The sequence below is a fragment of the Poromitra crassiceps genome, assembly GCF_964638095.1.
Source record: "Poromitra crassiceps genome assembly, chromosome: 5".
NCBI classification, from domain to species: domain Eukaryota; kingdom Metazoa; phylum Chordata; class Actinopteri; order Beryciformes; family Melamphaidae; genus Poromitra; species Poromitra crassiceps.
This window is the reverse complement of record NC_139642.1, coordinates 51,417,032-51,431,989: the sequence shown is the minus strand read 5'-3', so window position 1 is coordinate 51,431,989 and position 14,958 is coordinate 51,417,032. Positions and strand designations below refer to the sequence as shown.

The 14,958-nt window shown below is 47.0% G+C and overlaps 1 protein-coding gene across 7 annotated transcripts in view; it reads left to right on the top strand.

Moving 5' to 3' along the window:
• dock10 (dedicator of cytokinesis 10) overlaps positions 1-14,958 on the top strand; it is a 241,720-nt gene that overhangs the window by 191,885 nt on the left and 34,877 nt on the right. For all 7 annotated transcript variants that reach the window (XM_083637499.1, XM_083637503.1, XM_083637502.1 and 4 more), the window contains exons 3-8: positions 202-291; positions 2,960-3,042; positions 8,456-8,528; positions 9,014-9,145; positions 9,474-9,608; positions 13,062-13,248. In XM_083637499.1, coding sequence (XP_083493625.1) covers positions 202-291; positions 2,960-3,042; positions 8,456-8,528; positions 9,014-9,145; positions 9,474-9,608; positions 13,062-13,248 — 700 coding nt within the window. The remainder of the gene's footprint in view (positions 1-201; positions 292-2,959; positions 3,043-8,455; positions 8,529-9,013; positions 9,146-9,473; positions 9,609-13,061; positions 13,249-14,958) is intronic.

The window sequence follows — 14,958 nt, the reverse complement described above, 5'->3', positions numbered from 1 at the left end:
GCGGTCAAGACCGAAGGAATAAAGAAATAATATTACATTAATTGACTGCATATATTTTTGCATGTCAGGCTAAATGATCCCTTAGGATATAAAATATTTTCTAATCAACACTAATATAAGTATTGCATACTGACTGCAGTATTGCGGACTCTCCCTAGTTTCTGCCCTGTCACGTTAACAGCCCCTCCTCTCTCTCTGCAGGTGTCCACGGTGCCTCAGGAGAGACGCACTCTCCACGCCACCGTGCCTGAGGGGGCGGAGCTACAGGCGGAATGTCTGCTGGTCAGACAGGTGAGGCGTGTGTGTGTGTGTGTGTGTGTGTGTGTGTGTTAGTGCTGCACGATTTGGGGTAAAGGTGCGATTAGCGATTATGGTGGACAATATTGCGATTGTGATTGTGATTGCGATATAATAAACAAGAGGTATCTAGGGATGTGCCGGCATGAGTTTTTGACGGTATGATAACCTTGGACAAAAATACCACGGTTTCACGTATCACAGACTAAAATACATGAAATATGTTACAATTTAAAATATATTAAAACTAATTAAATAAAACAATTTGAAATAAAATTATCTTTACAAAAAAATAAAACATTTTGAGACATTTGCCTGTCCCAAACATGTAAAAATAGAAACTGCACTGTGTTACAGCACATAGAAGATGGCTCAGACTGGCAAAGTTAGTTACATGTCTGTCGAGTAGTACAATGTACACCCTGTTTATTTATTTTGTAGCGACAGATGGCCTTAAACCCCACACTCACGTGACCCTTCTTGAGAGAGAGGTAACGTGCATATTTCTGCATACTTTATCGAGGGACCATGAAGGCGTCATGTGACAGGCTAACGCTAGTTGAAGCCTGGAGGTGCTGCTGCTGGCAGCTGCGACAGTGTTTTGCTATCAACCTTGTTAATCTCGCTATATTCTTCATCACAGCGGGTCATTACCCACTGTGCACTTAATCGTGCACTAGTTCTGCATAAGCACTTGCAGCTCTCTCCTTATTTTACTGACGTTCTCAGTAATCACACGGCTGTTTACATGCGTTTCTGAACGGCAAGCTAGTTATTAGCATAGCTAGCTGTTAGCGATCATGGATGTTCTCTCTCTCCCTCTAGGTAAGATGTAACTTTGCTGCGCATAACATTACTTATTTGCGGGAGTGCATGGGAGAAGTCTCCCGCTAGTGTTGATGCCCAGTGTGATGGCAGAGAAACATGTGTTTGCTGCGTCGCGTGTAACGTTAGAGGACACACACACACACTCAAAAAGACGTGAAAAAAAAATAATAATCGCACACTTTTGCGGTTATGTAATCGCACGTGCTGACATCGCGATTGCCATTGCGATTAGATTAATCGTGCAGCACTAGTGTGTGTGTGTGTGTGTGTGTGTGTGTGTGTGTGTGTGTGTGTGTAAAACTTAACTGAAGCTACTGTGATTTAGTCTGATATCAGACTGAATTGTCACTTCTTTCCATCTTCTAGTCTGAGATTGCGCTCTGTTTAGGCTATTTCTATGAGGGGAATCCCCCAGAGGAATTGCATTTTCCCCCAACCAATCACGAGAGATAAATGGATCCGCATGAATCATAACATGAGTTAATCCAGTCAGGAGAATGCAAAAAACAACAACAACATCTCAGCCAAAACTCAACTAGGTGGAGTGGGCAGATCTGAAGGTCTGGTCTGTGGTTTGGAGTGAAGACCGTTTGGTTAGTGGTGGTTAGGTCTGTCAGTTCAGACTGTTCTTCATATAGGACCTCCTGATACTGATGGAGTTTCTCCTGCCTCCACCATGCCTCTAACGTAAACCAGATGCGTGTCTCTCTGCAAGTGTTGATGGATTGTGTGTGTGTGTGTGTGTGTGTGTGTGTGTGTGTGTGTGTGTGTGTGTGTGTGTGTGTGTGTGTGTGTGTGTGTGTGTGTGTGTGTGTGTGCGCGTGTGTGTGTTTGAATCTGCCAGTCTGTGTGAGGTTGTTATTGTAGTTAATTGTTTCTGATGTGGTTAGGATCCTCTTCTAACCTAAAGAAAAACAAAAAACAACAAAACCGATATTCAACTATCAGACAGAGAGAGGATGTGAAACTGTGTGTGCGCACACGCCTGCGTGTTCGTGCGTGCATGCCCACGTGTGTGTGTGTGTGTGTGTGTGTGTGTTTGTGTGTGTGTGTGTGTGTGTTAGGGCTGTGAATCTTCACTGGCCTCACGATTCGATTCGATTACGATTCAGAGGGCTACGATTCGATTCGATTACGATTATCGATGCATCTCGATGCATCTTAAATCGATGCATCACTTTTTTCCGCAATACATGATTTATTTTTTCTCACTTTATTTTTTCTCACTGTGTGGCTACTTTTAAAATAAAAGTGCATTTGGAATTGCATTGTATTATGATCCATAATTAAAATAAACAACTGCATGTACTTCCATTTTTTACATTTGTGAATCGATGCAGAATCGTGCACGTCCGCATCGTGATGCATCTTATAATCGATTATTTTTGACACCCCTAGTGTGTGTGTGTGTGTGTGTGTGTGTGTGTGTGTGTGTGTGTGTGCGACTGTGCGTGTGCATGTATGTGTTTGAGAAAGAAAAAGGCGGTGAAGAACCTACAGTACATCTCAGATTGCCATTTCAACCCACGGGACAGACAAGGAATCTATTAAGACATAAAGATTATCTTCTTTACAGACTCCTGGGAGACAGACTCTTAATTCAATTCCTTTTGTAGTTTAAATAATCTAATAATGAATCCCAGCTTGCAAATGAGTAAGCAGGCCTGCTGGGAGAACCGCAGTCTGACTGCTCCCACTATCTGTCCTGTGGTATAGCATTCTGAATCATGTGGAGAAATATGACCTCCCCCAGGTCAAAGTTTCCCAGAGAAGCCATCATTTTGGAAAGTGAATATTTGATCATATTCCACTAACTCTCCATCCCCTCCTGCAGGCCTGTAAGTACTACAACTCTGAACTACATGTGGTCCAGTTCAAGTATGATGACTACGCTGGAGACTACCGCCTGCTGCCCAGGTAATACAGTATTGACAGTACTACTGCCTGCTGCCCAGGTAATACAGTATTGACAGTACTACCGCCTGCTGCCCAGGTAATACAGTATTGACAGTACTACTGCCTGCTGCCCAGGTAATACAGTGTTGACAGTACTACCGCCTGCTGCCCAGGTAATACAGTGTTGACAGTACTACCGCCTGCTGCCCAGGTAATACAGTATTGACAGTACTACCGCCTGCTGCCCAGGTAATACAGTATTGACAGTACTACCGCCTGCTGCCCAGGTAATACAGTATTGACAGTACTACCGCCTGCTGCCCAGGTAATACAGTATTGACAGTACTACCGCCTGCTGCCCAGGTAATACAGTATTGACAGTACTACCGCCTGCTGCCCAGGTAATACAGTATTGACAGTACTACCGCCTGCTGCCCAGGTAATACAGTGTTGACAGTACTACCGCCTGCTGCCCAGGTAATACAGTGTTGACAGTACTACCACCTGCTGCCCAGGTAATACAGTATTGACAGTACTACCGCCTGCTGCCCAGGTAATACAGTGTTGACAGTACTACCGCCTGCTGCCCAGGTAATACAGTATTGACAGTACTACCGCCTGCTGCCCAGGTAATACAGTATTGACAGTACTACCGCCTGCTGCCCAGGTAATACAGTATTGACAGTACTACCACCTGCTGCCCAGGTAATACAGTATTGACAGTACTACCACCTGCTGCCCAGGTAATACAGTATTGACAGTACTACTGCCTGCTGCCCAGGTAATACAGTGTTGACAGTACTACCACCTGCTGCCCAGGTAATACAGTATTGACAGTACTACCACCTGCTGCCCAGGTAATACAGTATTGACAGTACTACTGCCTGCTGCCCAGGTAATACAGTGTTGACAGTACTACCACCTGCTGCCCAGGTAATACAGTATTGACAGTACTACCGCCTGCTGCCCAGGTAATACAGTGTTGACAGTACTACCGCCTGCTGCCCAGGTAATACAGTATTGACAGTACTACCGCCTGCTGCCCAGGTAATACAGTATTGACAGTACTACCACCTGCTGCCCAGGTAATACAGTATTGACAGTACTACTGCCTGCTGCCCAGGTAATACAGTATTGACAGTACTACCGCCTGCTGCCCAGGTAATACAGTGTTGACAGTACTACCACCTGCTGCCCAGGTAATATAGTGTTGACAGTACTCTACCATCACCTCTACTGCGTCTGCCGTGTATGTCTCTATTTGCATAATGACACTGTTGGCTTTTTGTAGGTCTTTGCTTTTGGCCTTTAATGAAATATTAAGTTGTCCCAGAGGACAGAGGATCCTGTCAACTTGTTTTTCTCCTGTTCTATACACTTCAACCAGTGATTCTCAATCTGTTTCCTATCATGGACCCTTATTTAGTCTATATTAGAGCCATGGACCCCCATTGGATGAGATTTTGACTCTCAAACCCAAATCTGAGATTATTTTTATTCTCGGATATCATTTTGTCCAATGCCATAACTCTATTGTAGGTAGAAAGATAAGAGATAGACTATGATCAAGCCAGTCATATACATTCTCTAATGGTGTTAACCTCTTGTAAATGAAATAATAGTGCAGCTAAACAACAAACATCAGTTTGCTGGGGACCCCCCGGAACCCCCTCATGGACCCCTGGTGGTCCTGGACCCCACATTGAGAACTACTGACTTAAACGTTTGAGATGTTATAATGAAATTGGAAAATGCTGAACTAAGGTTTTTTGCCTTCATGGCTTGGTCAGGCTGTTTTCTCATGAACACGTGTTGTAGAGAGAGGGAACATAGCTCAGCTGAGCAGCTCCTGACATCAATGAGAACTATAATCTGTCACACTGCTCTGAGAGGTCGATAACAAGAACAAGATGGTGGCCAGTGTTGAGTGAAAAACAGAGGTTTGGTCAGAGGGCATTTCACCCCAAGGCCCCATGTCCACAGACAGTGTTTTTATATATATATATATATATGTATATATATATATATATATATATATATATATATATATATATATATATATATGCTTCCAACGCGCACAGCCACACAGTGCACAGACAGTTAGTAGCTAACGTTAGCTAGCTAGCATACAAGGTAAATAGCAAGCTAACATCAACCCAACAAGATAATGCAATCAATAATTGTCACCCAGAGCCTCTCCTCCACCATGTTTGTTGATGTTTTTAGTCCCGCCTCTTCCTCGATTTTGCTTGGCCGGTTGAAAAAAGTGACATTGCTGAACAGCTCTTCTCCAAAAGTTGAAATGTTTTCTACTTGAGGAGCCCAGAGCGCTCCGCCCAAAAACACTAGCCGCCGAGAGCGCTGAAACGACAGGCATGGTGTACGTCTTCACCATAGATAATGATTTGCAGAGAGGTGCTGGCAGCTCAAAAAAGCTTTCTGTGGACACTACATCTAACAGATGTGCACTTTCACGTGCCTTTTTTAATGTCAGCTAATCATTCAGTCAGTCAGTCAGTCAGTCAGTCAGTGAGTGAGTCAGTGAGTGAGTCAGTGAGTCAGCCATTTAGAGTGAGGCTGTCTGTCAGTCAGTGAGACAATTAGTCAGTCAATCAAGTCAACTTTTCTTCAGTCCCAGTGAGACTGACAAAGAGCAGTCCTGCAATAACTGCTCACAACCACAGGAATGTCCTTCTTCTCTCCCCTGGGTTACCACACTGTATTCGTTCAGTCAGTTCACATGACCTATGCACTGATACCCAGGATAAAGCTATAAAGTGAAGAACTTAATACAACTTTAGTGCTCAATCATTCCAAGAAATTATTCCATTCAGTTAACTCGTCTTTTGGAATCGTTATGGAGATACAGTAGAAGAAGAAAAAAATACTACATATTACTACTACGTATGTTACGTTTGTTTTGTAGTCTAGAGTCTTAGAGTCGGTGCCAATACTGTCCTCTGCAGACTGCAGCCTGGCTGTCTGCAGCTCACAGCACACACACAGCCTGGCTGTCTGCAGCTCACAGCACACACACAGCCTGGCTGTCTGCAGCTCACAGCACACACACAGACTGGCTGACTGCAGCTCACAGCACACACACAGCCTGCAGCCTGGCTGTCTGCAGCTCACAGCACACACACAGCCTGGCTGTCTGCAGCTCACAGCACACACACAGACTGCAGCCTGGCTGTCTGCAGCTCACAGCACACACACAGCCTGCAGCCTGGCTGTCTGCAGCTCACACACACACACAGCCTGGCTGTCTGCAGCTCACAGCACACACACAGACTGCAGCCTGGCTGTCTGCAGCTCACAGCACACACACAGACTGCAGCCTGGCTGTCTGCAGCTCACAGCACACACACAGCCTGGCTGTCTGCAGCTCACAGCACACACACAGACTGCAGCCTGGCTGTCTGCACCTCACAGCGCACACACACAGCCTGCAGCCTGGCTGTCTGCAGCTCAGAGCACACACACAGACTGCAGCCTGGCTGTCTGCAGCTCACAGCACACACACAGCCTGGCTGTCTGCACCTCACAGCACACACACAGACTGCAGCCTGGCTGTCTGCAGCTCACAGCACACACACAGACTGCAGCCTGGCTGTCTGCAGCTCACAGCACACACACAGCCTGGCTGTCTGCAGCTCACAGCACACACACAGCCTGCAGCCTGGCTGTCTGCAGCTCACAGCACACACACAGCCTGGCTGTCTGCAGCTCACAGCACACACACAGCCTGCAGCCTAGCTGTCTGCAGCTCACAGCACACACACAGCCTGCAGCCTAGCTGTCTGCAGCTCACAGCACACACACAGCCTGGCTGTCTGCAGCTCACAGCACACACACAGCCTGGCTGTCTGCAGCTCACAGCACACACACAGACTGCAGCCTGGCTGTCTGCAGCTCACAGCACACACACAGCCTGGCTGTCTGCAGCTCACAGCACACACACAGCCTGGCTGTCTGCAGCTCACAGCACACACACAGCCTGGCTGTCTGCAGCTCACAGCACACACACAGCCTGGCTGTCTGCAGCTCACAGCACACACACACAGCCTGCAGCCTAGCTGTCTGCAGCTCACAGCACACACACAGCCTGGCTGTCTGCAGCTCACAGCACACACACACAGCCTGCAGCCTAGCTGTCTGCAGCTCACAGCACACACACAGCCTGCAGCCTGGCTGTCTGCAGCTCACAGCACACACACAGCCTGGCTGTCTGCAGCTCACACACACACACACAGCCTGGCTGTCTGCAGCTCACAGCACACACACACACACACACACACACACACACACAGCCTAGCTGTCTGCAGCTCACAGCACACACACAGCCTGGCTGTCTGCAGCTCACAGCACACACACAGCCTGGCTGTCTGCAGCTCACAGCACACACACAGCCTGGCTGTCTGCAGCTCACAGCACACACACACAGCCTGGCTGTCTGCAGCTCACAGCACACACACACAGCCTGGCTGTCTGCAGCTCACAGCACACACACAGCCTGGCTGTCTGCAGCTCACAGCACACACACAGCCTGGCTGTCTGCAGCTCACAGCACACACACACACAGCCTGCAGCCTGGCTGTCTGCAGCTCACAGCACACACACAGCCTGGCTGTCTGCAGCTCACAGCACACACAGCCTGGCTGTCTGCAGCTCACAGCACACACACAGCCTGCAGCCTGGCTGTCTGCAGCTCACAGCACACACACAGCCTGGCTGTCTGCAGCTCACAGCACACACAGCCTGGCTGTCTGCAGCTCACAGCACACACACAGCCTGCAGCCTGGCTGTCTGCAGCTCACAGCACACACACACACAGCCTGGCTGTCTGCAGCTCACAGCACACACAGCCTGGCTGTCTGCAGCTCACAGCACACACAGCCTGGCTGTCTGCAGCTCACAGCACACACAGCCTGGCTGTCTGCAGCTCACAGCACACACACAGCCTGGCTGTCTGCAGCTCACAGCACACACAGCCTGGCTGTCTGCAGCTCACAGCACACACACAGCCTGGCTGTCTGCAGCTCACAGCACACACACAGCCTGCAGCCTAGCTGTCTGCAGCTCACAGCACACACACAGCCTGGCTGTCTGCAGCTCACACACACACACAAAGGCGTTTTATCCCATTGCTCGCACACAAAGATGGGTCAGCCAGTGAAATCAATGGAGCAGCTTCTAGTGAAGACCAGCTATTGTCGACTGTTGACAAAGAAAGATGGAGCAGTCAGCCAGCCGCAGTCATTTGCATTGGCCAAATGGAGTCAGTGGGTTGATTTAATCTCAGAAGCCATAACATTTTCTCTTTGCCTCATCACTTGATTTCACTCTCAGTATTCTTGGACTGCGCATGTGCTTTATTTTAGCATTACCGCATTCTTATCAATACCATCCTCTTCCTCTCCTCGTTCCCTCATAGGAAACTGTTTAAAGCAGAGAAGCTGCCACCACATTCTTTTGAGATTGACCATGAAGACATGGACAAGGATGAGGTCAGTGACGACCACCGTTCTTCTGATGAATGCTTTTAGAAGGCAATCTGAACCCATCGTGTACTAGATACACCATGAGATACACGAGGTACACCTCACTCTAAATCCCATTGAAATGAGTCTATTCACCTTATGTTCCAACACAGGCGTCAGCCAGTTACTTCCTATTGTGTTTACACTTCCTGCGACAGTACAGTACTAGTGAGCAGGTAAAACAGACGGTGTTTTGAGCACTGAACAGAAAGTCATAACACAACTAGGTCAAGTGGGCAGGGCTACATAAGGTGAATAGCAAAAAAAAAGAAAAGAGGGGCCTATTGCAGGGCTTTGGGTCTAGACACATTGTTTACAAAGCTGATTTGATTGCCTTAATGGCCATTGTCGAATAGAAGAACCTTTCTCTATTGATCATCTGCTCCTCTGTGCCAGAGGGATGAGCGGCCCAAGCGATCATATCTATGACTGAAGTGATTTGTGTTTTACAGGATACCACCTCCCTGTCCTCGTCCAAAGGAGGCGGGGGAGGAGGAGGAGGGGGAGGTATCGGTGTGTTTCGCTCCGGCTGGCTGTACAAAGGGAACTTTAACAGCACTGTCAACAATAGTATCACTGTTCGGGTGAGGAAATAGTCAATTCGGCTCTCTGGCCCTATCTCGTCCTCTGTGGTGTGTGTTGCTCTCTCTTCTCATACACACACACACATGTCACCTGTCTGGGTTCTGCTTTTTCACCCTCTTCATTAGATCCAGAGCCACATAGTGGGGCTCTATAGACCAAGAGAGAATTCTAATGCTATTGTTGTGCTACAGAGAGCTCCAAAAGTAGTTGGACAGCGACCAATTCTTCTGTTTTGTTGAGTCATGTATAGTCAAAAAATGATTAATAGCCAATGACGTTGTCCATAACACCATTTAAAATATTTGAACCTTATTTCTGTCTGTGCAGTCGTTCAAAAGGAGGTATTTTCAGCTGACCCAGTTGACCGACAACTCCTACATCATGAACTTCTACAAAGACGAGAAGATCTCCAAGGAACCCAAAGGATGCATTTTCCTCGACTCATGCACTGGTGTAGTGCAGGTGGGTTTTAAATACGCATTTATGTAACCAGTACACACACACACACACACACACACACACACGCACGCACGCATGCACAGTCACACACACTCAGGCATAGTAAACCCACTCAAACTCATTTGCTGATTCATTCCTAGAGGAACACATGTTTTAACCTTCTCTCCATATTGGTCCTCACTAATACATCCTATGAGATGGCAGCGGAGTGTCTCAGAGGAAGGCTGTGGGAAGTCCTCAAATTCACTTGGTGATGACGCCATCGGCGGTTGAACTTTGGGACTTCCAACTCGTGGAAACTACAACCGTTCTCTTCCTGGTTGTACTGCCCGCCACCTGACAGAAGCAAGAATCCAGGAAGAGAGCAGTTGTAGCTTCACAAATACAAATACATATGAACTTAGAAAGACAACCTCAAAGGTTCTAGATATTTTAAAGCTGTTCAACAGTGTATATACTTTTTTGTTTCTATGGTGTTTCAGGGAATCAATGAGTGTTAATCTCAATTAAAAACAATTAAAACCTGGGTACAGATTTATGAAGATTTGCCATCAAAATGAGCATGTTAATAAATCACATGCTTCTTAGTGATTGTGGTGTTAAGACTAGTTTCCCCCACAATATAATGTGTGGACTCACCGGAAGCCACAATCTATTGGTTATTGTACTCTCAAAAAAAAAAAAAAAAAAAACCTGCCAATGATGTCATCTGCGGGTGAATTTTGGGACTTCCCACAGGCCGTCTCTGAGACACAGAGTGAGGAGACAGACATGATGTCGTCTCACAGCGTGTATTAGCGAGGACACGTGGAGATACAGTAAGGTTAAAAAAAATGGTAAAGTGTTCCTTTAAGTCAGCAGCACACTGGAGACAGAAATGTTCCACCTGATCTAGCTCAACCATTACTATACCATAACTATATTATAACCATAGCTACAGTTATTTAATGTACTTAGAGTCAGATCAGTGCAAGCTACACACGCAGTAATGTGTAGGGGTATAAAGTAAAGAGAATGTATTGAAGTCAAGTTGAGCTGTATGGACCAACTGAAACAGAGATAACTGAGTAACTTGGATCCCTCATGAGGAGACATGATGTATTGTATAGTTTTACTGCTGGAGAATGTAGTTCTTAGCAGGATTATAGGGCATGATGACACTACATAGCCTGTTGAAAAGCATGGTGTATAGTTTTACTGCTGGAGAATGTAGTTCTTAGCAGGATTATAGGGCATGATGACACTACATAGCCTGTTGAAAAGCATGGTGTATAGTTTTACTGCTGGAGAATGTAGTTCTTAGCAGGATTATAGGGCATGATGACACTAGCCTGTTGAAAAGCATGGTGTATAGTTTTACTGCTGGGTAATGTAGTTCTTAGCAGGATTATAGGGCATGATGACACTACATAGCCTGTTGAAAAGCATGGTGTATAGTTTTACTGCTGGGTAATGTAGTTCTTAGCAGGATTATAGGGCATGATGACACTACATAGCCTGTTGAAAAGCATGGTGTATAGTTTTACTGCTGGGTAATGTAGTTCTTAGCAGGATTATAGGGCATGATGACACTACATAGCCTGTTGAAAAGCATGGTGTATAGTTTTACTGCTGGGTAATGTAGTTCTTAGCAGGATTATAGGGCATGATGACACTACATAGCCTGTTGAAAAGCATGGTGTATAGTTTTACTGCTGGGTAATGTAGTTCTTAGCAGGATTATAGGGCATGATGACACTACATAGCCTGTTGAAAAGCATGGTGTATAGTTTTACTGCTGGGTAATGTAGTTCTTAGCAGGATTATAGGGCATGATGACACTACATAGCCTGTTGAAAAGCATGGTGTATAGTTTTACTGCTGGGTAATGTAGTTCTTAGCAGGATTATAGGGCATGATGACACTACATAGCCTGTTGAAAAGCATACTAACTTGATCTCACATCTGTTTCGCTCTATGTATCAGTCTGAACTCTGAGCCGTCCACATCATTCAGTGGGTGGGAGTACTTGCCTTTACAGACAACTCCTTCAGCCAATCAGCGTCGCCTAATCCAGTCGGAGGAACGGCAAAAATGTCTTTTCTGCACAGAAACTCTGCTGGTGCATACTCCTTTAATTGTTGTTATTGAGTCTAATTCTGCAATAACTGCACGTACAGGGTGCACGGTGGTGCAGTGGTAGCGCTGTCGCCTCACACAGCAAGAAGATCCTGGGTTCGATTCCCACCTGGGACGCTGTGGGCGCTGAGGGTGTGTCCCCATTGCCATGTCCTCAGTGCCTACGGCCCAGGTGGGGTCCTCAAAAAGGGCCTTTCTGTGTGGAGTTTGCTTGTTCTCCCTGTGCTCCCCTGGGGGTTCCTCCAGATATGAACCCCCCGCTAAAAGAAACATGCAAAATAAAATTAAATAAACATAACTGCACTTATGACTGTGTTTACTCTACCAACGTTACCGTTACTGCTCCTTTGCTTCGGAAGCTGCCATACTGTTTTGCCAGCGGGGTCCCTGATTGGACGGTTACGTTTTCCACTACGAGGCAGGTCCCCGATTGGTCCGTGCACTTTGTAATTTCTGGAAATCGCTGGTGGGCGTGCTGGAGGCCAGACTGATCCGCAGAACGAAACAGATTGTGAGGTCACGTGATCAGGATGGCCTTCGAGGCTAGACACTACATACCCGGGTCATGTGATCAGGATGGTTTACTAGGCTAGACACTACATACCCGGGTCATGTGATCAGGATGGCTTACCAGGGTAGACACTGCATACCCGGGTCATGTGATCAGGATGGTTTACCAGGCTAGACACTACATACCCGGGTCATGTGATCAGGATGGTTTACCAGGCTAGACACTACATACCCGGGTCATGTGATCAGGATGGTTTACCAGGCTAGACACTACATACCCGGGTCATGTGATCAGGATGGCTTACCAGGCTAGACACTACATACCCGGGTCATGTGATCAGGATGGTTTACCAGGCTAGACACTACATACCCGGGTCATGTGATCAGGATGGTTTACCAGGCTAGACACTGCATACCCGGGTCATGTGATCAGGATGGTTTACCAGGCTAGACACTACATACCCGGGTCATGTGATCAGGATGGTTTACCAGGCTAGACACTACATACCCGGGTCATGTGATCAGGATGGTTTACCAGGGTAGACACTACATACCCGGGTCATGTGATCAGGATGGTTTACCAGGGTAGACACTACATACCCGGGTCATGTGATCAGGATGGTTTACCAGGGTAGACACTACATACCCGGGTCATGTGATCAGGATGGCTTACCAGGGTAGACACTACATACCCGGGTCAAGATATTTGGGGGTTTTCTTTGAAATGGTGTCAGGTGTGTACTTCTGGAGCTTTGATGCTGGTGTGTGTATGTTACACGAATCATGCTTATTTACAGTATGTATCCCTCCCTCCCTCCCTCCCCACAGAATAACCGCCTGAGGAAGCACGCATTTGAGCTGAAGATGAACGAGGTGACGTACTTTGTTCTGGCCGCGGAGAGCGAGCAGGACATGGAGGAGTGGATCAGCACCTTGACCCGCATCCTGCAGATCAGTCCCCATGACGGGCCTGCTCCAGACCGCAAGAGTCTGGACCTCACCGACCACCGGCAGGGTGAGGCGGATTCCGTTGCTATGCCGAAAGGAATACATTGGGGTTACCTCCGGGGCATTTAAAACCCTGGAGTGGGATTTGAAGAAAATGTGGCGTGGGGAAGGATAGTGCGGGGAAGCACGATCGCTGGTCCAGAGGAGAACGGGACATTTTCGAATATTTCCACCAGATAAATAGATCGTGGCGCCATTAAGAAAGGAATGATTTCATACTGAGCGTAAGCAGAAATATAGCCTTTTTCTTCTCCATGGCCTGACCTTACTACAGGATTTCTGTCATCTTGCCATGCCTTAAAGGGAGAATTACCTCTGGGTTGAGGCTGGATCCATAACATGAACATCAGGAAATGAGACCTGACACCAACCAAGAACTCCACCTTGGTTTTAGTAGCCCGTGTGCCTTATAAAAAAGCAGAATCCCCTAATACTAAAGCTTCTGTGCCAGCTGTGTGCGAGAGGCTGGGCATGGGAATACAGACAGCCTGTAACATAACACACTCTGACAGAGCATGGAGAGAAGTGATGGGATGATGTAATAGCCTCAGCCATCATGGCTCTGTGGTCTGTTAGCATGACTGTAAATCAGGGCCAGGCGTACCAGTGGTGACCTAACATTAATGAGCCGTTTTGTTTGGTAGGGCCTTTGGGGAGAATACTGGAGCTGCAGGCACGTTATGCTCTCCACAAGCTCGCCGGCTTTAGTGTCCGCGGATATGAGAGATGGAGTCCTGTTATAGTTTGCGCTGGATATACCCAGACTGACTCTTGTACTGTACTGCTTGACCTTTTCAGAAAATGATCTAGGACCCTTGACCTATGGGGGTCAACATCGTTGATCATAATCATTCATTCACATCGTTTGTCATAAACAGGAGGCGCTCAGTGGAGCCCCGACTGCCGTTTGTCCTCTCTCCAGATGTGTTTGACCTGTCATCTGTTCTCCAGATGTGTTTGACCTGTCATCTGTTCTCTCTCCAGATGTGTTTGACCTGTCGTTTGTTCTCTCTCCAGATGTGTTTGACCTGTCATCTGTTCTCTCTCCAGATGTGTTTGAGCTGTCATCTGTTCTCTCTCCAGATGTGTTTGACCTGTCATCTGTTCTCCAGATGTGTTTGACCTGTCATCTGTTCTCTCTCCAGATGTGTTTGACCTGTCGTTTGTTCTCTCTCCAGATGTGTTTGACCTGTCATCTGTTCTCTCTCCAGATGTGTTTGACCTGTCATCTGTTCTCCAGATGTGTTTGACCTGTCATCTGTTCTCCAGATGTGTTTGACCTGTCATCTGTTCTCCAGATGTGTTTGACCTGTCATCTGTTCTCTCTCCAGATGTGTTTGACCTGTCATCTGTTCTCCAGATGTGTTTGACCTGTCATCTGTTCTCTCTCCAGATGTGTTTGACCTGTCATCTGTTCTCCAGATGTGTTTGACCTGTCATCTGTTCTCCAGATGTGTTTGACCTGTCATCTGTTCTCCAGATGTGTTTGACCTGTCATCTGTTCTCCAGATGTGTTTGACCTGTCGTCTGTTCTCTCTCCAGATGTGTTTGACCTGTCGTTTGTTCTCTCTCCAGATGTGTTTGACCTGTCATCTGTTCTCTCTCCAGATGTGTTTGACCTGTCATCTGTTCTCTCTCCAGATGTGTTTGACCTGTCATCTGTTCTCCAGATGTGTTTGACCTGTCATCTGTTCTCCAGATGTGTTTGACCTGTCGT